At 50.1% G+C, this 23,614-nt stretch overlaps 2 protein-coding genes across 4 annotated transcripts in view; both read left to right on the top strand.

Moving 5' to 3' along the window:
* Positions 1-3,932, top strand: part of ZNF592 (zinc finger protein 592) — a 46,977-nt gene extending 43,045 nt beyond the window's left edge. Inside the window, exons 7-8 of the mRNA XM_074155682.1 lie at positions 555-690; positions 2,054-3,932. Coding sequence (XP_074011783.1) covers positions 555-690; positions 2,054-2,554 — 637 coding nt within the window. The 3' untranslated portion in view covers positions 2,555-3,932. The remainder of the gene's footprint in view (positions 1-554; positions 691-2,053) is intronic.
* An 88-nt stretch (positions 3,933-4,020) lies between these two features.
* Positions 4,021-11,654, top strand: SEC11A (SEC11 homolog A, signal peptidase complex subunit). Of its 3 annotated transcripts, XM_074155598.1 has the most exons (6): positions 4,021-4,138; positions 4,264-4,373; positions 6,481-6,630; positions 10,308-10,427; positions 10,962-11,019; positions 11,179-11,654. In XM_074155598.1, exons 1-6 carry the CDS (start codon positions 4,088-4,090, stop codon positions 11,227-11,229), a joined length of 540 nt encoding a protein of 179 aa, XP_074011699.1. In that variant the 5' UTR covers positions 4,021-4,087; the 3' UTR covers positions 11,230-11,654. The 3 variants fall into 3 exon arrangements, with proteins under 3 accessions (XP_074011699.1, XP_074011701.1, XP_074011700.1); XM_074155600.1 differs by lacking the exon at positions 6,481-6,630 and having other exon boundaries at positions 4,088-4,138; positions 11,179-11,229; XM_074155599.1 differs by lacking the exon at positions 10,308-10,427 and having other exon boundaries at positions 4,088-4,138; positions 11,179-11,229.
* The last annotated feature ends 11,960 nt before the right edge of the window (positions 11,655-23,614 follow it).

The following is a 23,614-nucleotide window of genomic DNA, read 5'->3' as shown; positions in this document are numbered from 1 at the left end:
TAGGTTGATGGTTGGACTTGATGGTCTTTAAGGTCCCTTCCAACTTAGACAATTCTATGATCCTGTTATACATGTGGTCTCGTGGGTGGGACGCTGGGTGCTTGGGAGCACTGGGTGCAGAACCCGGTTGTGCTGCAGGTCTCCTGTGTGTTAGCGAGTCACGAACAGGGCCCTCTGTGCAGAGGTCTCTCATCTGAGAGTCATTTTTCTCCCATGCCTTTTCCATCTTGATTATTTATCCTGTGCTTGTGTAGCGTGTCTCACAGTGGGCCTGATCTCCGCTAGGCTCTGTATTTATTTAGTACGGTACTGTAGGTAAGACCTGCCCTACTTCCATTCTCGTTCACACTTGCTGTGGTGAACTCTAAACTGTTCTAGATTTCTCTTAGGGGTAATGCTTTATTATTAAAATGATGATTTGCTGCATATTTTGGTACTCTAATAGTACATTACTCACCAGCGTCTGTCTCCAATGATACTGTTTGGCACATAACGAAGAGCTGTTTGGGTGGGCATTTCTTCTAATAAATTTTCTTTCTTTTTGTATTTCCCAGGTACTGCACAGATGAAAATCAGACATTTCCTCAGCCATTCATGCTGGAGAATCACATCAGTCTCATGCATGGCATCAAAAACCCAGACTTATCCCAGATGGCCAAAGCAAAAGCTCCGGAGAGAGACACAGCAGAAGTAACTGACATATTTTCCTTGAAAAATAAATGTACCTGGCGAGTAGCTGTTCACTTGGGGCGTTATGTCAAGCCGCAGCCTTGTGGCAGTTGAGCTGTGTCATCCGTACGGCAGATTTCCTTCCCCTCCTCTCAACTCCATCCAGTTTACACCTCTCTGGCAGTGTTGGCATCAGAACTGAAAGCCCAGCTGAGCTGCAGCAGCACCAGGGCAACCTATCTTGCATTTCTCAAGATACTCTTGAACGTGTGGCCCTGTGTTTTCCTGGCCTTTTTTCAGTCTACTTTGTAACCAGGTGTAATTTAGGTTTGTTACTACCCCTGTTTTCCCCTGCCACTGTGTTCGTGAGCCTGGGACATTTTTTGTCTTTCTCCCTTGTTTTTTCTGCTAGTTACAAAAGATTTCTTTTCTGTTTTAAAATATTTATTAGATCCATTACCTAAGAGAACTGCATTCCTCCTGAGTAGGATTGTGTAATTTTTTTCAGCAAATGCAACCATTCAACTAATTTTATTTTGGGTTGGTTTGCAGTGGAGAGTTGGCTTGATAGAGCTTTTTTGCTCCATTTACTTTAAAAATAGACATATGTTTTCCATCTCACTGCAATTTATCATTCGTCTGTACCCTGGCATTGAGGGATCACAGTCAAGATTGACTCCCCTCTGTATTTATGCCATAAGGAAACCTGGGATAACTCAAGAACTCCCTTCCCTGAGCGGATGGCTGCTTTCCCTGCACAGAGCTCACGTACCGGGGCACCTGGCTGAACAGGGGGAGGCGGTGGCTTCATGTGGCTGCAGCTGGGTCTGCAAAGACAAGCCCGTGAGCTGTGTCCTAACCACAGACAGCTCAGTGCTGCTGGATAAGGAGATAACAATCCCATGAAGGGACATCCCCATGGGAGAAGCATGCTGTGGGAATTCAACAGAGGGGAAGAGTTAATGAGAGATACCATGAAGAGGCTTGAGAGGAGGGGAAAAATGTTCAGAGTTAAATCTGAGAAGTGTTGTCTGGGCGAATGACCCGTGTCCCCCAGCTGTCCCTGCTCTGTGGACTCCTTCTTCCCACACCAAGTTCACATTCTCTTTCCCTGTCAAGTCACTGCCCAGCCAACCCTTCCCAGGTCTCCCATCTCACATCACAGGAGGGCTGTTGAGATCCGGCATGTTGGGGCAAGGTGTTTGGGTACCGGTAGGAGAGGCAATGCAGCAGGAGTCCCTGGGCATGGCCTCACTTAGCTTGTATCGAAATATCAATGTTTATTTGCCCTCAGGTGCCTTCAGATATGCGTGTGGAATTGAGCACTTATTCTTCCGTGGGCTCAAACAATAAAGTAACTTTTTAATCTTGTTTTTTTTTAAAGGCAAAATCTCCAAAGAGGATGGCAATGGATGAGCTGGGTCAGGCAGAGACCGCTGCGGGTTCGGAGGCACCACCAGCCAAAAAACTGAAAGCGCACTGGAAATGCGCTAAATGCGGCTTCGCAACAGATGTCAGTACAGAGTTTCAGGAACACATACCTCGGCACAAGACAGACAGCTCCACCTACCAGTGTTTGTTCTGCGGCTTGTGCTACACCTCGCACATCTCTCTGAACAGACACCTCTTCATTGTTCATAAAGTAAAGGATGAGGAGGAGGAAGAGGAGGAGGAAGAAGATGAAAGACAGAAGTTGCAAAGGGAGATGAGCGAGAACGGACACGAGGGGTATAATGGCGAGATGAACACTACGGCAGAAGAAGAAAACCTGAAATGCAAAGAGTGCAAAAGTGACTCAGCTCTTTGTGAGCACAGTCAGACGTGTGGCGTGGAGGGTTCTAATAGCACCTCACAGAACAATCATTCAAAGTCTCTTAAGACTTAAAAACAAAACCCCCCTTTTGGTTGGTTGGGGTTCTTTTGTTGGGAGGTTTTTACTCAAAATACGGGGTGGGGATGAGGTGAATCTTTGAAAAATTCTGTTGATTTCTTGGGATGGATGTTGCTTTCCGTTAACTTCTATTTGTAAGGGAAATTTAAAAAAAAAAAGAAAAAAACCCTGCCATTGCATCCTAAGCACTAACTCTCTGCCAGCCCAGAGAGGTGAAAAGGGAAAGCAGGGCGAGAATCCTTGCTGGAGCCTGTCCAACTTCTGAGGATCAAGGAGCACTTTCTGCAGCTGCAGCTTCCATCAGATGAGCTCTCCTCCTTCGAGCGTGCACTGCCTCAGCCTCTGCCTGCAGCCCCGGCCTTGCTTTCCTTGTCTCCCTTTCTTTCTCCTATTTATGGCTTCTTTTTTCTCTCTTCCCATCCTGCCTTTGTTTTACTCATTTTAACTCATAATGGTGTCTCAAGCAAATCATGCTTGTCAGGACCATGCTGGCCAATCCGGGATCTGCGTTACACGGGACAGGTTCTGGCTGTAAGTTCTGCCGATTTTTCTTTCATTGCCCAAATAACAACCTTATTTTCCAAAAGGCAATTTAATGAAATGTCTTGGACCTGAATCATCCCGAAAGAGAGTTTTGTAGCCCCTGCCGTCTCGGCTGAGTGCAGCTCAAGGCCACGTGTCACGTTAAGGAGAGCCTGGTGCCCCTCCGGGACTCGGTGGCTGCTCATCAGTGGAGCTGCGCTGCTGGGTGCCATCCCGGGGTGGGTGCAGCTGGGCCCGGTGCTCGGTGGCTCGTCCCGGCGAGGAGTTCAGGCAGAGCTGGGCTGGCACCATCCCCAGATGGGGAAACCGTCCCAGCGCTGCCAACAGGCGCCCAGTGCTGAGTGGCCATGGTGATGGCAGCGGTGGCGTCGCCATCCCTCCTCCTCCTCCTCCCGCCAGCACGCGGGAGACGCTTCTTTCCATGTAGTCATATTGACTCCGTCTTTCCTCACGCGTTCCCTGTCACACACGCGCTTCGTGTAATATAATTACCTTCAATACCATTATTATTTTTTTTATTATGTTGAGCCAGAATCCTGCTGGTTATTGTTTATTATGACGATGTTTAAATAATTTAAGAACTATTTATCTTATTGCATTTGGATCGCTCACCTTCTCGTCTCGACGTGTTTTGATACGACCAGTTTGGACTCTTTGTATTTTTGATACGGTGTTCGTTAGCCTAGGGGTGTGTGACCGGTAGCCTACGTAGAGTTAAGGGTAGCAGGGGGCACTCCCGAGCCATCACCCGTCTATTTAACCCGCAGCGGCGTCCGTGCCTTGCTATGATGTTTACTTCAAAGTATTGCAAATAAACGCATCCACGGGTGCCTGCCTGGGCCTCGTTCCTTCCTCGGGCCGCCACGGCCGCCGCACGGCCGCCTACCCGGAAGGGGCGTGGCCAGCGCTGCGGCGGCCGGAAGCGGAAGCGGGGCCGGGCGGGCGGTGGTGCCGCTGCCGCCGCCGCCGTCGTCGGTGCCGGCGATGCTGTCGCTGGATTTTCTGGACGATGTGCGGCGGATGAACAAGCGGCAGGTGCCGGACCGGGGCGGGAGGGGGTCGGGGCGGGACCGGGGTCGGGCGGACTGGGTCTTCCCTGCGCGGCCCCGGTCGGCGGGGCCTGACTGACACCACCCCCACCCCCACCCCCCTTTCCCCAGCTGTACTACCAGGTGCTGAATTTCGGCATGATCGTCTCGTCCGCCCTTATGATCTGGAAGGGGCTGATGGTGGTGACGGGCAGCGAGAGCCCCATCGTGGTGGTGCTGAGGTAAATCGCGCCCGGGGAAGGGCGGGGGGTAGAACCCCGCGCGGCCTGGGGAAGCGGCTGGGCGCCGGCATGGCGGAGCTGGGGCCGCCGGGCCCCGCCGAAGGAGAGGGATGGGGCAGTGGGAGGCTCCCCAAGAATTCCTGCTCTCCCGTAACGCGGACGAACAGTGAGGGGAGAGGAAGGAGGTAAGCCAGGCCAGCAGCCCAACGTTAAAATGGAATAGGATAAATTTAGATTAGACATTAAGAATAAATTCTTTGCTCTGAGGGTGGTGAGACCCTGGCCCAGGTTGCCCAGAGAAGCTGTGGCTGCCCCATCCCTGGAGGGGTTCAAGGCCAGGTTGGATGGGGCTTTGAGCAACCTGGTCTGGTGGGAGGTGTCCCTGCCCAGGGCAGGGGGTTGGAACTGGGTGATCTTTAAGGTCCCTTCCAATCCAAACCATTCTATGATTCTATGAAAAACATCATTTGCTTTTCTGCCTCTGTCAGCCTGTACATTGGAGAGGTGGTCCTGAGGAAAGACTTCAAAGAAATATGGCCAGAGCACAACCCAGGCATTTCTGGATCGTATCAAACCCCCTGGAGAAATACTTAGTGGTGCTGGTGAAAGACTCTTGAAAAAGGAAGGCCTTGAAGCAGGGGGTGATGGACCCATTGCTCAGGCAGGTCCTGTCTGTTTAAAAGCAACGTTTGTGGCAGAGCTCCTCTTCCTGCCCAGGCGAACGGCATTTCCCGAGTGGAAGTGGAATGTGGCAGCACGCTGGCATCTCCTGCCCTGCCTGCCCCCGTGTCTCGTTCCTGCTGCGTGAACAGTGGTGAGCGTTGGTTAGTGAAAAGGAAGTGGAAATCTTTGAGATGCCAGCAAATAAACTTGTACAGCGAAAAGGAGTTGCTGGGTTTTTTTTAAATAGGAACTGGCTTGCTGAAATGCCCAGCGGCTATTATTGTGTGTATGTTGCATCCTTAGAAGTATCCGCTAACTTTTCTTTCACAGCTGCTTGGGTTTTTTCCTGGCATTCTAGTGGGATGTGACATGGCCAGGAAAAGGAGCGCTGTAGCCATACCCTTTTATACACATGGCTGACAATAAGGGGTATCAGTCTGTAACCGGGTATGGTTTAGATGTTGCCTGTTGCCCACGCAGAAGTGCCGTGAGTAGGTGTCACCAGTGTCACTCCCACCCTCCCAGTGCCTGGGACAAATTCCCTAATTCCTGTGGCTGAAGTTCTTGGGCAGCGATCGGATGCTGGCGCTGTCAGACACCACGTAGATATTGCACGGGGCCTGTTCTGTGCCCACGTTGGTCTTTCCCTGTGTTTCTACGTCAGTGTTAATTACCACGTGCCATTTAACACAACTCCAACAAAATAAAACCACAAAATAAAGGTCGTGTCTCTTCCTTGCCAATATGATCTTCTATTCTGAATAGCAGCTTCTGCGCTGTGTTGAGATAAAACACAAATACATGTGGTACTTAAAGTTCATCGTTTTGTTTTGCTCTGCATTATTTATTTGGAATTAAGAAGGTTAAGTATTTTGTAACAATTGCCATTTACAAGACAGGAGAAAAATAACTTGAATAGCGGTGCCTGAAATGAGATCGTTAAGCAAAGTGATGAATCACAATAACAAATTTTTAGCATGCCCATCTGTCTGTTCCCAGATGGGAACACAAGAGCCTGTGCTTTCAGTGCTCTGTTCGGGAGGATGATCTATCTACCTGTAAAAAATAAAAACCAATGCCATAAAGCTTCCCACCACTGCAGCACTGCCAGTGGAGCCCTAACAACAGAGAGCTCAGAAGTCAAGAAGATCCTTGCTTGTTGTGAGCTGTGTTGTTATTAAGAAAGCAGGCGGCTTTTCCACTTTCCTGTGCTTTTAACACTCTCTTTTTAACACTGCTCTTTTTCCAATGAATCTGAAGTGCTGGTTGTGTGGTGACTGAATGCAGTAGAGGTTAGACACATGCCTGGTCTCCAAGTCCACATGGATTTTTTTAAGAGCTTTTCATTTAACTTATTGTGAGATTTTTCTTAAAGGAATCGAAACTCTGAAACCTGCTTGCAAGCGTTTAAATATTGTTTGATTGCTCCTCTTCTCTTTTTCAGTGGAAGCATGGAGCCTGCGTTTCACAGAGGAGATCTCCTGTTCCTCACAAACCGAATTGAAGATCCAATCAGAGTGGGAGAAATCGTGGTCTTTAGGATAGAAGGAAGGGAAATTCCTATAGTTCATCGCGTCCTGAAAATTCATGAGAAGTATGTTGAGAATTTGGGGATTGTACTGTGGATGTTTAGCTAAATTGTACTTTTCCTCATCTCCTTGTGTAAATGAGTGGGTGAGACATCAGTAACAGATCCAGGTGCTGTAGGAAGAGGTAACATAGAAGTTTCAGACAGATGAAATCTGCCCTTTTTGGTTTCCTGGTAAAGATCATCCAGCAGAATTCACGAGCTGGGGAGTCTGTGCTGGTGTTCTGGACTCCGTGTGTCACGTAATGCCTCCTGTGCCATCGTTTCCATCCCAAGCTGCTACATAATGTCGCTGTGTTGTCTCCTGTAGGTATGGCTGGGTTTGTGTTTGTGAAGTGACTCTTGTTTGTAGAGGTAGAACTTAGGGAAGAAGGGTATTTGTATGTAGCATGCATTATTTTAAAGCTTGTCTTTATGCTTCTGGTTCCTGCTCTCATGCAGAGGTGGGTCTTTTCTCTCTGTAGGAGTGGTGCACCGTTATACTCGCAGTCTCTGTGCAGCGTGCTCTCCGTGTACTGTTCATTCTGGACACCTTTAGCAGGCTGCATGTCTGAGGGAATGAAGCCCAGTCACACTCTGGTGTGATTGCTGAACGGGGTTTAGTTTTCCAGCGAAGCTTCCTCTGCAGCTGTGAGCTCTCCGATTTCGCTTATTGGGGAAGGTGTAAGTGTGACTGCTCCAGGCCAGTCTGTGGGGTTACGAGGCAGCCCCACCAGGCATTTGAGTGAAAACTAAATCTTGAACTGAATCCCTGGATCTCCAAGCCAGCGCTGAGAGGGCAACAGCTGGATGGGGTCCCAGCATCTGCTTCTGCTGAGTAAATGCCTGTTTGATATGAATGAACTGGTGCTGAACACAGGCTCAGAGATCCATTCCTAGGCTAAGGGAATCACTTGAGTTGTATGTAAAGGTGACATTTGAGGATTGCTCTGGTCAAGTGAGGTGGATGGGACAGAGATGGCCCTCCAAGCATTCGTAGCAGACACAGCTGTCAGGACGTCCAGACCATTTGCCTGGCCCAACGTCAAGGTCACCAGCTTTGTGCACATAAATAGTACAACTGAAATCTTGGCTACAAGACAGTGGCACCTGTCCCAGCAGACAGAGCAGATTTTTTGCTGCTCCAATTTATTATATATAAAAAACATTGAACCATGTCAGTTTTCAAAGTACTGTTCTTTGATACCACTAATTCAAAAATTATATTAGTATACTCGGTAAATTTGCTATCTAACGTTGCCTGTATGCTTTTTGTGATGTCTTGGGAACTCTTTTAAGTGAAATGTTACTTTCCTTCTCCCATGTTGCATGCTAAAGGCTCGGCTGGGCTCTGGTGCTGCTGCTGATTGAAGAGGCAAGAAAGCTCAGCCAGTGTATGAGAAGGAGAAGCAGAAATGTGTATTCTGCGTGGCAGTTCTTCTCCAGATATTTCCCACCTTTCTTTTTTTAGCCTGGCTCTATCTCGGCACTTTTTTTTTTTAATGTACCAGAACCATAGTGCCAGTCCTAGATTCTGTGAAGTAAAGCTATTCTCCGGTATTTTAGATTCCATTTCAATAAAACAACCAGACACAAATCTGATCTTTATGTTGGGAAAGATAAAACTGAAAAATACATACTGTGACCTGAAGTTGGGCGCTGAAGGCAGGACTCTGAGATACCAGTTGCTTTTCTCACTAGTTGAAGAATATTTTTCTGGTGCCTGTTTGGAATCTGAGAGTGTTCTGTTCTCTGAATGGCCAGAGTTTCCTGTTTCTTCCTGTAGTTATGGACTGAACAAAAACTGTGAAAAGTCTCTGTGAAAGCTGAGGCAGGAATGTCAAAATGAAGGAAAAGAGAAACCCTGTTCTCCATGATTGTGGCAACTCAGGCTCCAGCTCACATCAGTATTGTTTCAGTGAGGGAATGGTTTTTTACTTGCTACCATTTTCTTCTTTGTTGAGAGCGGAATTGAGTTCATTCTTTACCACTAAACACAGAATCTGTGGTCAAAATTTACTTAGTGGTTTTGGTGCAGGCCAGCCAGACCAGATTTCACTCACCTCTCAGACAGCAGAGCCACTGTGCTGGGGGCTTCTCCTGCTGGTCCGTGATAGAGCATTGAACCGGCTCAATAAGATACTGCCCTCTTGCACCATCAGTCTTCAGAGCTGAAACTACATTATCTGCACCTTTGGGTATCTTCGTGTTTTTCCAGACAATCTGTGAACTCCTGGAGTGCTTGCTGTTCCCACACTCTGAGCCAAATATGCTTTGAAGAAAGATCTGTTCTTCCCCCCCCCCCTTTTTTTTTCCCTTCCAAGCTTCTCCTGTCAAGTAATACACATTGGTATTCAGGCATGATGCAAACAGCATGAGCTCTGAAGATCTCCTGCAGGCTTTCCTGAGCTGTATTTGATCTGTCATTTCCCTCAGCGAGCCGACAGAATCAAGCAACGAGAACACTCCCGCTCAGCATCTGCCTTCAGATGTCACAGAGAGAGTGACCGGATGGTCCCCAGTAGTGGCAGAAGCTGCTGTGTATCAGCAAGCGCTGCTGGCTCTCCAGAACCTGAATGGAAATGACTGCAGAAGGGTGCGTGACATGCTGTGTAAAGCCAGAGCAGAGCAGAAGCTGTTTCCAGGTCAAAGCAAAGGTTCATCTGCTCCAGGATCGTGTTTCTGACCAACCTCAGGACAAATTAAAGACTAGAGAGAGTGTTTAATGGTAATTTCCCAACTTTCTGCAAATTAGGAATTTGGGCACGAAGTGACAGTTCCGTATTATTAGCCCCCTTTTCTCTTTTACATGGAGTACCTGCTCACTTTTTGAACTGATACAATATTTTGGCATCCAAAATCTCCTTCTGGAGTGACATGATTTGATTTGCAGTGTGTTTGTTAAGTGCAGCACCTTCTCTGGTTCGTTTTAACCTGTTATCTCTGAATTCCATTTGATGCCCTGTGGGTCTTGTATTGGAAGAGGCAGTGAAAAACTGATTGTTGCTATCTGTGTCGTTTGTGTTGGACTTCCGGCATATCTCCCATCAGTTCTGTCTTTTCCAGGCTGAAGAGTCCTGGTCTGTTGTTTCTTGTATGGAAGTGGTTCCAGACCTTGTTACCCATTTCTGAACCTTTGCCAGTTCTTCTCTTCATTTCAAAAAAGGATGTAGGGGGCTCAGAACCGCACAGAGCATTCAAGATGTAGGCACATTGTGAGTTCATGCAGTATCGTAATGGTATTGTTTGTTTTGTTCTGTCTCCTTTTCCTAATAATTTCTAAGTTTCAGCTTGCTTCTGACCGCTATTGAGTAGAACCGTGTGCTTTAACCCCAAAGGCCCGTTTTGGGTGGTAGTACAGAGCCTAGAACCCAACATTTGTAAATGAAGCGAGAGAAGCATCAACACGACAGAGGTCAAAAGCGGAGACGATCACTGCACTTTCGCTAGAAGTAGCTCAGTCTGCTGGTTCTGTTCTTAAACTCTGCCAGAAAGCTTGGCTGGGGCCAGAAATAATTCTTTCACTGGCTGTTTTTTTCAAACTGTCTCTTTCCCCACATTTGACAGAGTTTCCCTTTTTCAGCCTGTTCAAATATTTAGGATGTGATTGTTTCTCATGTCTTTGTGTTAGTCTCTACACGCTTGCTCTAGAACAGCTGTTAATAAGTTCTTTTTCTTTGACTTGTCTGTCTTGTCTTTGCCAGGCAAAATGGTGACATCAAATTTCTGACAAAGGGAGACAATAACGCTGTTGATGACAGAGGGCTGTACAAACGAGGCCAGCATTGGCTGGAGAAAAAGGACGTTGTAGGACGAGCGAGAGGGTAAGTGAAGTTGAAAATGCTGCAGCTTTTTATGCTGCCCTCCCCCAATGCCATGTGTTAATCCCCCTTCTCCTCCTGAATTCTCCCTGCTGGGTTGTTGTGACCTTCCTGAAAGCATTTCAGAAGGTACCATGGGGAGTTAAAACTGAAGGTAGCTCAGTTCTTAGCTGGGCTTAAGTGAAGGGATCGAGCTGTGAGCTGTGTCCTGAGATTTTGCTGCTGGATGGACCCTGATGCAGAGGCAGCACATGCTCTGGCGTGATCAGAATTTTCATGGAAATTATTCTGCAAAGCCCAGTCTCTGCAGACAAGCGCCATCTGAAGAAGGCAGAGGCTGAAACACGCTCTGGCGCTGGTTGTCCCTCAGCCCCCCCTGCCATGGCTTCCCTGCTCGGGAGGAAAAAGTCCCAAGCCTACTGTCCATTGCCCTCACCATGCTTGAGTGGCTCCTCCATTGTACGAGTACTAGGGCAGTGCTTTTCCCATGCACACCCTTGAATACTGTTTGTTTTAATTAAACCTTTGTTCTTCTAGATTTGTGCCCTATATTGGAATAGTGACTATCTTAATGAATGATTATCCAAAATTTAAGGTAAGAGCTCTTTCATTTTCCGCCTCCTCCTCCCACCCCAGCTAAAATTACTTCATGAGAACTTTGTATGTGCAGGCGGAACCGTTTGCCCTGTACATTTGCTGCTGGTACTGCATCTTTAGATGTGAATGTGCACCCTTGTTCTTCTTTCTCTTACAGTACGCAGTCCTCTTTTTACTGGGGTTATTTGTGCTGGTGCATCGAGAGTAGCCTCTTGCACTGAAGTATGAGGTGAAGGTGCCATGGAATTTTTTAGATGAACGTTTTAAGTAGTTGATGGTCCCATGTGCCAGGAGGAAGAAGAAAACATGCATTTCAAAGCTTCTTGCCAGTTTGGGTTTGTTTTGTTTTTTACGGCGTAAGGGCGAATGTTTGTCACAGTATTTCCAATGGTTTGTCACATTTTAGCATTTTTAGTGAGTTTTTATATTAAAAATTTAAGCCAAACTGTTCAGTGTTTCTACTTTGAAGCTGAGCTTCCTCTTGAAGTGCCTACAGGACTGTGTCCTCTAAGTCTGTGCCTCCGCTGGGCAAGCGTGACTTCTCCCTATGCGGACTGAACCGTCCAGCAGTGAGCTGCAGAGGTGATGTTTATTTCCAATTCAGAACTGGAATAAAGATTTTGCATCTCACCCAGTTTGAGCCCTTTGACGTTCTTTGTCATTGCCCAGCTGAGTGCAGTTGCCCAGTTTCCCTGGGGGGGCCCTGGGCTTTGCCGTTGCAGACTGACTCCCAGGGCCGTGCGAGGCGACTCCTCTTCTCATTTCTTTTTGGAGAGGAAGCAGTCCTGAGCTGTAGATGATCCGCTCGACAATTCTATGTTTCTGTGAGTCACGCTGAAATAATCTTCTTACACTTCTTAACACTGCAAGGTGTTTTGGGCAGGAGATGGCAAAGGATTACTTGATGCATAAGCTGTCACTGCAGCCTTGGTAACAGAAGAATTGGGACGGGAAATACCCATAGCTGTTTGACAGGGATGATTAATGGGATGCAACAGTAAAATTTTCTTAGTTTTGGAAATGGGTTTTAGGTCTCTAATGATCCCTGCAGCTGGCCACGTCTTACAGCTCACCTGAAAGCCCCGGAAAGGCTGAGGCCCCACTGCCCTGGGGTCTGAAAGAAGAAACCACTTTTTTTTCTAGGCTTCTCATTCAGGATAGTGATCCTGCTTGTCTAGGTCTGGTGTCAGAGGAGACCCAAGGAAACGGTACAAGGCAGGGGCTCTGCAGTTACCGGCTTCCATGTATATTTGTGCCACCTGTGCTGAGTGACGATTATAACTCGCCTCCATGGTGTCTGTACTGACTCATGGAACCGTTTTACTTGCCCTTTGCTAGGGCAGACCTTCATGAGAGCAGGCAGCGGGAGCACAACGTCATTGCTACCTCTGGCCAAGACTGCCCAACCCCTCCTCTGCAGGTTACCCACTGGTTGTCTTGCTGAGACAGCTTCCCCTGGCACAGGGAACCTGTCTCCTCCCCATCTGTGCTTTCCCTGGGTTAACACCTCTCCTCAGTTTTGCAGAATCTACAGGCAGGTCCAGCCCCTGGTGCTGAGCCTTGTGCCTGTGGCTCTTGGAGTAATCATCACTTCATAATAAAAAATGGTAAGAAAACCGCCCTCCCAGTGCTGGAGCCCTCGAGGAGAGAATTTGGGTGCAGAGTTTCTCCAAAATGCTTGAGGCACAGATGGGATGTTTATTAAAAGCCAAACCTGGGCAGCAGTGAGGGAAAACAAAATTTCTTTGAGAGCTGCCACCGCTGTGGAGCACCTTCCCCAGGACTTGGGGCAGCATTTCTGCCCTTGCAGAGGGGCAGAAGTCCCTATTTCCTCTTTTGCCTTTAGCTTAAACTGGGTTTATGCATAAATTGGTTTTTAGCTTGGGCTCACATAAAAGTTAAAACTTTTAACTTGGGCTCACATAAATGACTAAGTTGAGCTTTTCTGAAATCTGCTAATCAACACCTCTCGGTGAAAATTCGCTGAAAGTGCTGCTGTTGGTGTTTTCCTGGTCTTCTCACTTTCACACTTTTTGCAAAAATCTGAGCATGCAGAAGCAGTTGTGTTACTGTCACCGAGTTAATTTAACAGAAAGGCTAAACCACAAAAAATTCATGATTGTAGGGCATGCAAGGATTAGCTCTTAAAGAGCGTCTGCTGAAAACAGTTCTAAAGGAAAAGAAACGGTCCTTTTGAGATGTTGGGAAATAACAACATAGGGGTCCTGCTTGGCAGGGTGTCCCCGCTGGTGCTGCTGGTGGCTGGCAGCAGGTGTCAACAGCCAGTGGGGACACAGGCTCCTTGCCAAGGTGGGTGCAAACCCATGCTCAGGCACTTGCAGGAAGGCTGTGCCTTTCCCAGCCTTGCTCTCTCATGATGGCGCGGGAAGTAATTGAGCGGGAAGTGCTTGGAAAACGCAGGGTGGTGGGGTAAAGGGTGGGTGAAGCCTGCAGCAGCCTGGCTGCAGCGGGCAGCTCGCTTCTGGCTTTGCAGACGCTTTAAGAACAGAAACGATTGCCCTAAATCAGGGGCTGTGGTGTGACATTTGGTAATTCATCTCCGTGGCCTGTCTTCTGCCTATTTTCAGCTCAGTGTAGCTGAGAATGCGGCTCTGTGTTACCTGCAGCCGTGAAATGAGGTGTTGGCTCTAATTAGAGCGAGGATAAATAAGCAGTTAATCCGGTCACTGCTCGAACGCCCACCAGCCCCCTACGCTGCCTCCTGCATCCCCTCCTGTGTCACCTTTCCTGCCGCAGTGGGAAGAGGCTGCTGGGCACCAGCCCGACAGGCTGGGAGCTGGGAACATGGGGGCAGGTTGACAAAGAGCTGTTTTGCCAGCTCTGTCCCCGCCGAACTTATTCTGCTTTGCTGAGCAGAAAGGCTGCAGAGCTGCAGGATCTCCAGTTCAGCTGGGTGCTAATGCTGAAGTGTTTGGCAAGCGCTGCTGTGCTCCCGCAGAGCCAGGGGTTTTGCTGTTCAAACTTGATGTGTTTTGGGTTGTTTTTTTCTTCTAGTTTTCTTCTATTTTTTTTAAAGGTGAAGTTGTCTGGCTGGCTCCAGCAAAGCCTTTGAGACTTCAGGCTTACGAAAGATGGAGATCTTTGTGTCACAACAGGAATGGGATTTGTCTGTAAAGTATGTGGGTGTTGAAAGGTCTGGTTTATAAAGGAAAAAAAAAAATAAAATCTGCCAGGGCTAAGATTGCTTCTGTCTCTGTTGTGGTTACAGCCAAACAGAGCAGGTTTTCTGGTAGACAATTTCATTGCTTAATTACTGTTCAGTCACATCCGCAGCTCAGGGCACAGATTCCTTCAGGGGCAGGAGCTGTTTCACAGAGCAGAGCGATGCTGGGCTATTTCTAATCGCTGCTAGAATTTTGTTGGGTGACTTATTTTTGTATCAAAGCGAAATGCATAAGCAGAAGCGCAACGGATGGGAGGTGAGCTGCGAGGAGTGATGTGCTGAACGTGTGCTGCTCCTTGTGCTGCTCCTTGAGACAAAGGCTGTCTTTGTATGTTTATGATGCTTGAACGCCCAGCTATTGCTTTAACAGTAATAAGCATTACACCGCTTCATCCGGGTCTGTCACTGCTTGTTGCCCAGCGAGGGTTTCTGGGGCTTGGGTTTGTAAGGTCATTGGGTGCAGGCCTTTAACAAGACCGGGTAATCTCGTGGTGGATTTCCTGCCCTTAAAATCAGAACAGGTCAACCTTACTTTTTCCGAAGAGAATCTGCAAGGTGAAGTCTTGTCCATGTGTGGTTATAAGACCAGTTCCTACTGGAGAGATGCACGAGTGCAAACCCAGTGTGCAGCTCCCAGGCTGGGCTAAGCTCGTTGGCCAAGAGATGTAAGGTCATTGGCCAAGAGATGGAGAGGAGAGGTGGCTTAGGCAGAGCGTGTCACCCCTGTGCTGCAGCAGGGGGAACACACAGCAGATGTTTGCCTGTCCCAGGGTGAAGCCTCACATGGCGTCAGTGACTCATGAGCTGAATCAGCTGAGGAGTGTCCTGGTTCCAGCATGGGTGAGGCCAGAAAGGCCTGGTCTTCACAGTGCCTGTCAGTGTCAGCAGCTCCTGGTGGCAGTTGATGCGTGGCAGATGACTGATCTGACTGCTGGGAAAGGAGAAATAGCACTGACATTGCGTTTTGAGCCAGTTTAAGAGCTTTCTGCCCCTTGTACCCTCTCCCCTCCCTTGCAATACTCCTATCTCTTCATCACCTGCACCTGGGCGCTTGGGCTCACTCACCCCTCAGGAAGCAGCAGGTCTTGGCAGAGGTAGCTCCACCAGCCTGGCCCATGCTAGAGTTATGCCCATGCAGGTGGGAAGGGACACGGTGCCTTTCCTGGTGGATCTGCCTTGTTGGATCTACTTAGCCATAACCAGGTGGGTTCCCTGCAGTCCTCTCAGCCATGAGAAGCCCCTCTTCATGGTCGTGGCTTTGCTGCTGCTGGGTGCTCATACCTGCTTACCCCTCAATTTCTGTGAAGAGCTACCAGCTCCTTCACACATGGTCCTGCTTCCCCATGGAGCGGGGCTGCCCACATGCTGGGTCCTGCTGGCTGAGCACATCATGTGTTAGACCAGTTCCCACTCATGGGGCAATTCGTAGTGGTTTTCGGTTCCAGCAGGTGCTTTCAATGCCTGGTCTAGCAGAGCTCCCCAACCCTTGGGGGAAATCAAGTACCTCCACAGAGGAGAAGGACCTAATTAGGGACAGGCTAGAAATGCACCCTCTGTAGTCCAGGACGGAGCAGACATGCTCACTCTCTCTTTTTCTTTCTGCCCAGCTCCTCATCTCTTGACTTTCTTGCTCTTTCTGTTTAATAATTTAAAAACACTTGTGGAGCTGTCTCTGCATCTTGATATCACCTTTCCTTTCCAATCTGGCCTCCTCCTGTAGAAGCTAACCTTGCAGGGTTTCAGTTTCCAGAGGGACAGGAGTAACAATAATGTGGAGAAAATGAACTTCAATTTAATTCCTTTGAACCTCACTTCACTCAAACTGGGATGTCAGATTTCTGCCACGTAATTCTGGTTGGGACACTTCTGAGTGAGGCTTGGATTTGCCAGCAAGAAAACAAGATTTCGTTCTCTAAGTCTTCTTGCAGAGCAGTTATTTGTACTGTGTCCAGCGGGTGTGGAGTGAGTGGGAAACCTCAGGGAAAACCGTAACTCATTTACGGCTTAAATGAAAATTGAAAAAGAGTTGAAAACAAGATGTGTGAGATTTCAAATGTTATCTTTTATAAACAACATTTGTTGCCTGTGGATGAATGAATGTAACAGAGGGATTTAATCTGTGTAAACAAGAGACAAATGCATCAAAATAGACCCTCGGGCGTATGGCAGGACTTTAAATTTGACCTGGCTTTGGAGAAGCGGAGAAGAAGAGGCTGAAACAACTTAACTGCTGCTAAGAGTTTTATTGGCACCAGGAGATCTGTGAAGGAGACAAATAGGAGGATTCGAGGCCTTTTCTCTTTGTATTTGTTTTTTATTAGAGCCATAGTTTTTGAGCGTGCCTTTGCCTGCCCAGGTGGATGTTTGCAGGGCCTGTGAGTGCCCACGCTGTGTTATCAGACCTCTGCAGGTGGGGGTCTCTCCTGGGCGAGACTGGCCACCTCTCTGGGCCATGCCCTGCTCAGTGCCAGGGTATCAAAGCATAATTCAAGGGAGAAGAAACAAACCAGACCTTGCTTTAAACGCTGCAAGTCATGGTGTTTCAAGGTTGGTGTGTTACGCCTGTTCATCATTAGCTCAGCATTAGCAAGGCTCTCTTAGCCGTGTGGGTTTCAGATACATTTGTTTCGCAGAGTTATGGAAAGGTCTCCTCTCTCTGCCTGCTGAAATCTTCTTTTATCTTTAGGTACATTTGGGGCATTTGCTCATAGTGCCCGTTTAACCGCTCTGTTTCTGCTCATATTCGCTCTACACTGACAAGATGCTCCTCGGCCTGGAGCATCTCTCTTATGAGGAGAGGCTGAGGGACTTGGGTCTTTTTAGTCCGGAGAAGAGAAGGCTGAGGGGGGATCTGATCAATGCCTATAAATACTTAAGGGGCGGGTGTCAAGAGGAGGGGGCCAGTCTTTTTTCAGTGGTGCCCAGGGACAGGACAAGAGGGAATGGGCACCAACTTGAATATAAGAAGTTCCACCTAAACGTGAGGAGGAACTTCTTTCCTGTGAGAGTGGCAAAGCACTGGCATGGGCTGCCCGGAGAGGTGGTGGAGTCTCCTTCTCTGGAGACATTCAAACCCACCTGGACACGTTCCTGTGCAACCTGCTCTGGGTGGACCTGCTTTGGCAGGGGGTTGGACTGGATGATTTCCAGAGGTCCCTTCCAACTCCATGTGATTCTCTGATTCTGTGAAGAGTTGCTCTCTGGTAAGGAACAGGGCACCTCAGGTGTCCTGTGCTGCCATCAGCTCCTGGACACCAGCAGCAGAAGAACCTGCAGAAGAGATCAGCGACCAAGAGGACAACAACAAACCCCTGGGCCTGGCTGGAGCCGCCCACGGGCTCTGAAGGGACACAGCTCTGAAAGCCTGAGCTCTTTGCCATGGTGAGGAGCTGCTGCATCAAGCCAACCATGGCACCAAGGGACAGAACAGTGGCTGAGGTGGAGATGTGGGGATCTGTAGGCTGTAAACCGGACCTGAGGACTGGAAAGGAGTGGAGCTGCTTTAAAGAGCAGACTTGGAGCTTGTTGAAGGAGTTGGGAGGTGTATGTGCAAGGTGAGCCCTCTGGGATCATCCACTTGGATTTCCCAAAGGCATTTGGCAAGGTCCATCAGCAAAGGCTCCTAAAGAAAGGAAGCAGCCCTGAATTGGGGGTGAGGTCCTTATAGGCAGAAATCATTTGCTAAAAGGTAGGGAACAAAAGGTAGGAGGCAACAGTCTCTGTAGCAGAAAACACCAGGGAACGCGCAGGGACTGTGTTCAGTATGTTCAAAAATGATCAGCAGAAGCAGGCAAATGCTGAAGTTCGCTGCTGATGCAGAGTTGTGTGGATGAAGGCCAACTGTGGAAAGAAACTGGGCAATAAAAAAGATGAAATTCAAATGTACATAAATATAAAATGATGCACGGGGGAAAAAACAATTTTAACTCTATTTATAAAACAACGGGTTCTGAGTTAAGTGTTACCATCTGGAAGGTTGGGGTTGTAACAGATTGTGCTGTGAAAATGTAGTTCAGTGGTCAGTAGCCGTCGGGAAAATACATCGCATGCAAGAATTGCTGGGGGGAAAGAGAGCAAACCAGATAATCACTGTTTCCTCCAACTGGAGGCATCGGGGGAAACCAACAGTGCAAGCGAAGGATCCCTGGAGCTGTGAGGTGAGAAGGGGCCGTTCCTGGAGGGTTCTGTGCAGAGAGGTGGCTGCTTTCTCCCAGCCCAAGAGGGTTAATGCCACCAGGAAAGGGGATGCAGAACAGATGCATGCTCTGCCTCATGGAGGTAACCATCTGTCAGAGGTCCGGCGTCTGCTGAGTCACCTCTGTCCTTCCCTGGTTCCGTTGCGACGCCCTTGCAGGAAGCTGGTGGCCGACAGGCCCATCTCCTGCACCAGCGTGGTGACCTTTGCCAGCAAAATCGATTTCTAAAATAAAATTTTTACTGCCTTTTTTTGATATATAAGATGGAAAGATTCCTCTGGTGGCTGGTAACAGTTGGGAAAGTGAAGCTTTGCTGAGCTGGAGGGAGCCAGCCATGGAGCAGCACTGCGGTGACAGCCTCTGCCCCGGTTGGCAGGGTCTCAGCAGGCTCTGACCGAAGCTGTCACCTCCACTGTGAGCGCTGGCTCCCTCTGGTCAGTGACAGGCGGACAGGCGCTGGGGACATGCTCTGTGCGCTGGGACTGGGGGGAGGCAGGGACAGGAAATCTGTCACAAACCCTGCTGGGCTGGTGGCCTGAGATCAGGTTATAGCCTCTCCCAGGTGGGTCCCGGGAGCCAGTTGTTTTTCCCAAATTAGGAACAAGAAATGAGGGCCACGGAGATGTTGGGAGGGCTGGAGCCCCTCTGCTGTGAGGACAGGCTGAGAGAGTTGGGGGGGGTTCAGACCGGGGAAGAGAAGGCTCCGGGGAGACCTTAGAGCCCCTTCCAGTCCCTAAAAGGGCTCCAGGAAAGCTGGGGAGGGACTCTGGATCTGGGAGGGGAGCCATAGGATGAGGGGGAATGGTTTGACACTGAAAGAGGGAAGATCGAGATGAGATCTGGGGAAGAAATTCTTTGCTGTGAGGGTGGTGAGACCCTGGCCCAGGTTGCCCAGAGAAGCTGTGGCTGCCCCATCCCTGGAGGGGTTCAAGGCCAGGTTGGATGGGGCTTTGAGCAACCTGGTCTGGTGGGAGGTGTCCCTGGCCAGGTGGGCTGGGACTGAGTGGTCTTTTAAGGTCCCTTCCAACCCAAACCGGTCTATGATTCTATAACATCACCTCTTTGTGAAGAAGGTACAAACTAAAAAATCCAGAGGAAACCTGGTCCCTGTTTGTAAGTGAGGCCACTTGTGTTGCAGCCACCTCTCAGGCTGCATTTGTTCAGTTTCAGGGTGACAAGAGAGGGGGCCACCCTCTTGCCTCCCCAGGAATGGAGGGATTTGGCCGCAGAGTGATCAGCCCACTCCGGCCCCGAGCAACCGAGCTGCAGTCCTGAACCCCTGGTGCAGGGAAACACCCTCTGGACGGACCCTGCTTGTCGAGCACCCATGTCTGCCCGGGGGCTGCTCGGCACCTGCACCGCGTTCATTGGCAAACTGGCTTGTCTGTAATTACAGCACTGAAGAGGGTGTGAGCTGTGCTGAGCCTCCTGCACAGGGTCTGTCGGTTGGTGTCTGGGGCTGGTTGTTAACCAGACGGCTGCAGAGGAGGAAACGGATTCTCGGAGCCCTGCCTGGATTACAGCCGCGCAGTCTCCTTTAGCACCGATGCCGCTGCTGGGCGAGCGCTCAGCTGGGTCCCTTTCATGAGTTGTTTTCCATAAAAGCCCCACTGGCTGCCCTGAGTCGTGCTCCCACTTCCAGCTTCCACCAAGCCCCCAAGCAGCTCTTCCATCACCCTTCCCATGCTTGAATTCAGAGCTACGGGCTCACATCTCCCACACATGCCCCAAGGCCAAGCCTCGGTACTCAGCAATTAACCCAGCGTCCCCTCAGTTTCCAAGCATTTATAACGACACTGCAACAGGGCAGGAACCCCTGAATTTCCTTTTCCCAGCCTTTCCCAAGCCTGCCTTGCAGCCCCTGGTCGGTACCACTGGGATCAGAAATTCACACTCCTCTTCTCCCACCCCAGCTGAGATAACACCTGCAGCCACCAGCTGAAGAAGAGGGGAGATGTGTCAGTTTGGTTGTGTGTCCGGTTAAAATCAGATCAGCACAAAAGCCTTTCCCCCGTTCAAAACGCTGCGTCGCTTCCCGCTACTCGTCCCCTCGGGGCTGCCTCTCCCTCTCTGTTCATCTCCGAGGAGCTCAGTGCTGCCCCAAAGGAGCCAGACTTTACCGCATCTTTAAGACCAGTGAAAACTTGCCACAAGGCATGGAGGGACAGACAGGGGACATCAGAGCCAAAGCAGTGGTCACAGCCACCTAGCACCACCAGGACAGAGGGCCTCAGGGCACAGGAAGGTTAGTGGAGGCAGCCACCTCCCTGATGGCAGGTCATCTCCTAGACTGCCATGCCTATCAGCATGGCACACCTCCCAGACTGCAAAGGAGCACATGCCGACTGGCTGCCCCAGGGGATGCACGCAGTTTGGAAGGATGAACATCTGATGCAGGACTACTTTTTCATTTTTATCCTCCCCGTAACATCAGAGCTGGGTTTGCAGTTCTGGCTCTAACCCCTGCTGTGGAAGAGGAACGAATCTCCTCTCGCCCTTTTCTCTTGAGCAGCAGTACCCACTGAGAAGGGCACTGCAAGTAAATCTTCCCTGTGCCAGTTCCCAGGAGAACTGGGTCGTCTTGGGCAGGTCCTCCCCCACCAGCCAGCACCTCCTTGCAAAACCACGGAGCTGTAAACACAGCAGGAGCTGTCAGGGCCCTGAGGACATTAATAGGCCTTAATGGCTCTCACCTAGGGCCTCCACCCCCACTGGCCCAGGAAGCCATCAGAGCTCAGCCTTGGGCCTTTAGTCTCCCCTCGATCTATGTTGTAGGAGCATTGGTCTCTGGGTCAGCAGTGCCTGCTATGGACTGGCTTCTTGACCTGTTCTCAGACCTGCCTCACCACTATGGAGATATCTGGACTGTGTCTGACCCTGGTTACCCTTGCCAGATCCCATCCTGACCTGGAACCTGCCTGATCACCATGAGCCTGCCTGATGATCTAGACTCTCTCTGAACCCGGTGACCACCTCGGAGTCTGCTCTGCTTGCCTCACGGGTACTGTGGCTGATGAGAGAGCTGTGTTGCTGGCCACCCGATCCTGTTCAGTCCCCAGCTCTTCAGACCTTCTGCTTCATGGGGGTGCTCTGTGTATATAACACAAGCTGGAGATAACTCAAAGCCCAGCTGGGTGAGATTTCTGGGCACTCTGACTCATCTTTTCTTTCCCATTTCAGATGCACAGGTCTCTCTTGCAGCAGTCCAGCCCCTGAGAGCACCCCTGAGTAAATGTGCAACCTGGAGCAGACTGAAAGCCCCTGTGGGCTGCAGATAGGTGACAAGAAGAAACAGACCACAACCTGCTTCTTGGGGCCCTCTGACCAAGTGCTTCCAGTTTTACATGGACTTCTTGAGCTCTGGACATAAAGAGTCCACCTCCCGGGCCCTTCTATCTCTGCCCCTGGCATGGCTGGGCACAGCTCTACCCGTGCTGTTGCTGGGCATTCATAGCTCCATCCTATTAATGGGAAAAGAGGAACTGACGGGGAAAATAATGATCAGGTCTGCGTGTAGTGATCAGGAAATAGTGGTCTGCAAGATCCTGAAGGGAGTGAAAAAGGTGAGTAGTGATACACAGACTCTGGTCTTCACCTTCTCCAGGGAGCTGGTAGGTGGGATCCTGTGGGAGGCTGCTCTGAAGGGTGGAGCTCAGGAAAGCTGGCAGGTCTTTAAGGACGGGATCTTTCAAGCTCATGCCAATAATCATGTAAACAAGTAGATGAACCAGGAGATGGGTTTGGCTAAACTGAATTAAACTTCTGACCGAGCTCCAGTGTGAAAAGGCAGTATGAAGGAAGTGGAAGCACGGAGAGGCCATCAGGAGAAATATGGAAACATTACCTGGGCTTGTAGGAACAATGTTAGGAAAGCCAAAACTAAGCTGTTGAGATGTGCAAAGAACATGAAATCTTCTATAACTACAGTAGTACTACTTTTAAAGTACTACTTTAGTTGTAGAAGATCTCATGTTCCTTATACATTGCAACAAACTTCTTTAGTTGTAGAAGGCTGAAGAAGGAAAGTGTTCACAAAGGCACTGCTGCTGACGAGGGCAAATGGTAGTGGGCACAGACAAAGCTGAGGTCCTCCATGCCGTCTTGGCCTCAGGCTTCACCAATAAGGTCTTCCAGGCCATGTACCTGGAAGCGTGGTTCAGAGAGAAGAATAACCTGTTGTGGTTGAGGGTCAGGGTGGTTATCATTTGGAGAGCCATAAACATCTGTGAGCCCAGAGAGGCTGTATCCAAGAGTGCTGAAAGGTGGCCAGAGGTGCTGGCTGATGTTCTTGCAAGACCACTTGTAACATCAAGGAAGGGACCTTTCAGATCGAGTCCAACTATCAACCCAGCACTACCCAAACCACCACTAACCCATGTCCCTCAGCACCACGTTTGCCCGGCTGTCAAATACCTCCAGGGATGGCGACTCCACCACTGCCCTGGGCAGCCTCTTCCAATGCCTGACAACACTTCCAGTGAAGAAATTTTTCCTAATACCCGTCTTCAGCCTCCCCAAGTTGAGGCCATTTCCTCTTGTCCCATTGCCTGTTCCTTGGGAGACTTACCCCCACCCACCACGGAGCAGGTCCTGCTGGAGCATGTTCCTGGGCAGATGGAGAAGCAGGAAGTAATGGGGAACAGGCAGCCTGGGCCGAGAAGGGGTAAAGCCACTGATGGCCTTCTGTGAGGAGACCATGGGACTTGTAGGCGAGGGCAGAGCAGCGACTGATGGTCTGTCTGGTGCCGTCTCCCACCACATCTGGGTGGTGGGATGTGCGCCGTCTCCCACCACATCTGGTGTGGATGGCCCGGTCCGGGATGGGGGGACAAACAGAGGGGCGAGGAGCCCGGGTCGGGGGTCAATGGGTGGCGCCCTGCCTGGATGCAGGCAGAAAGTGGGGTCCGTCCTGACCGACGGCTGCGGGGGAGCAGGGCTGGGCTGAAGGAGGAAGCCGGGGCGGGCTGAGGGGCTGCTGAAGGAGCGGGGCGGCGTGCGGCAGCAGGCAGGGCTGTGCGAGCGGGGCAGTCTCTGTGAGCGGGGCGGTGTGCGGGAGCGGGACGGGCTGGGGGCGGCCGAGAAGGGCTGGAAACCCCGCAGCTGCCGGGGGTGGATTGGGGGGGGGGGGGGGGCGGTGCAGGCTGCGGCCTCGCCCCCTCTCCCCCCGCCTCCCCGCGCTATAAGTGCCGGCGGCGGCGGGCGGGCGCGGGTCC

Source organism: Numenius arquata, chromosome 11, assembly GCF_964106895.1.
Source record: "Numenius arquata chromosome 11, bNumArq3.hap1.1, whole genome shotgun sequence".
NCBI classification, from domain to species: domain Eukaryota; kingdom Metazoa; phylum Chordata; class Aves; order Charadriiformes; family Scolopacidae; genus Numenius; species Numenius arquata.
Note: the sequence above shows the minus strand (reverse complement) of the source record. Positions and strands in the feature narration are given on the sequence as shown.

Coding starts and splice junctions, on each gene's coding strand:
- SEC11A (XM_074155598.1), top strand. CDS start 4,088: ATGCTGTCGCTGGATTTTCTGGACGATGTGCGGCGGATGAACAAGCGG. Junction 6,631..10,307: donor GTCCTGAAAATTCATGAGAA/GTATGTTGAGAA, acceptor TGTCTTTGCCAG/GCAAAATGGTGACATCAAAT. Junction 11,020..11,178: donor ATGATTATCCAAAATTTAAG/GTAAGAGCTCTT, acceptor TTTCTCTTACAG/TACGCAGTCCTCTTTTTACT.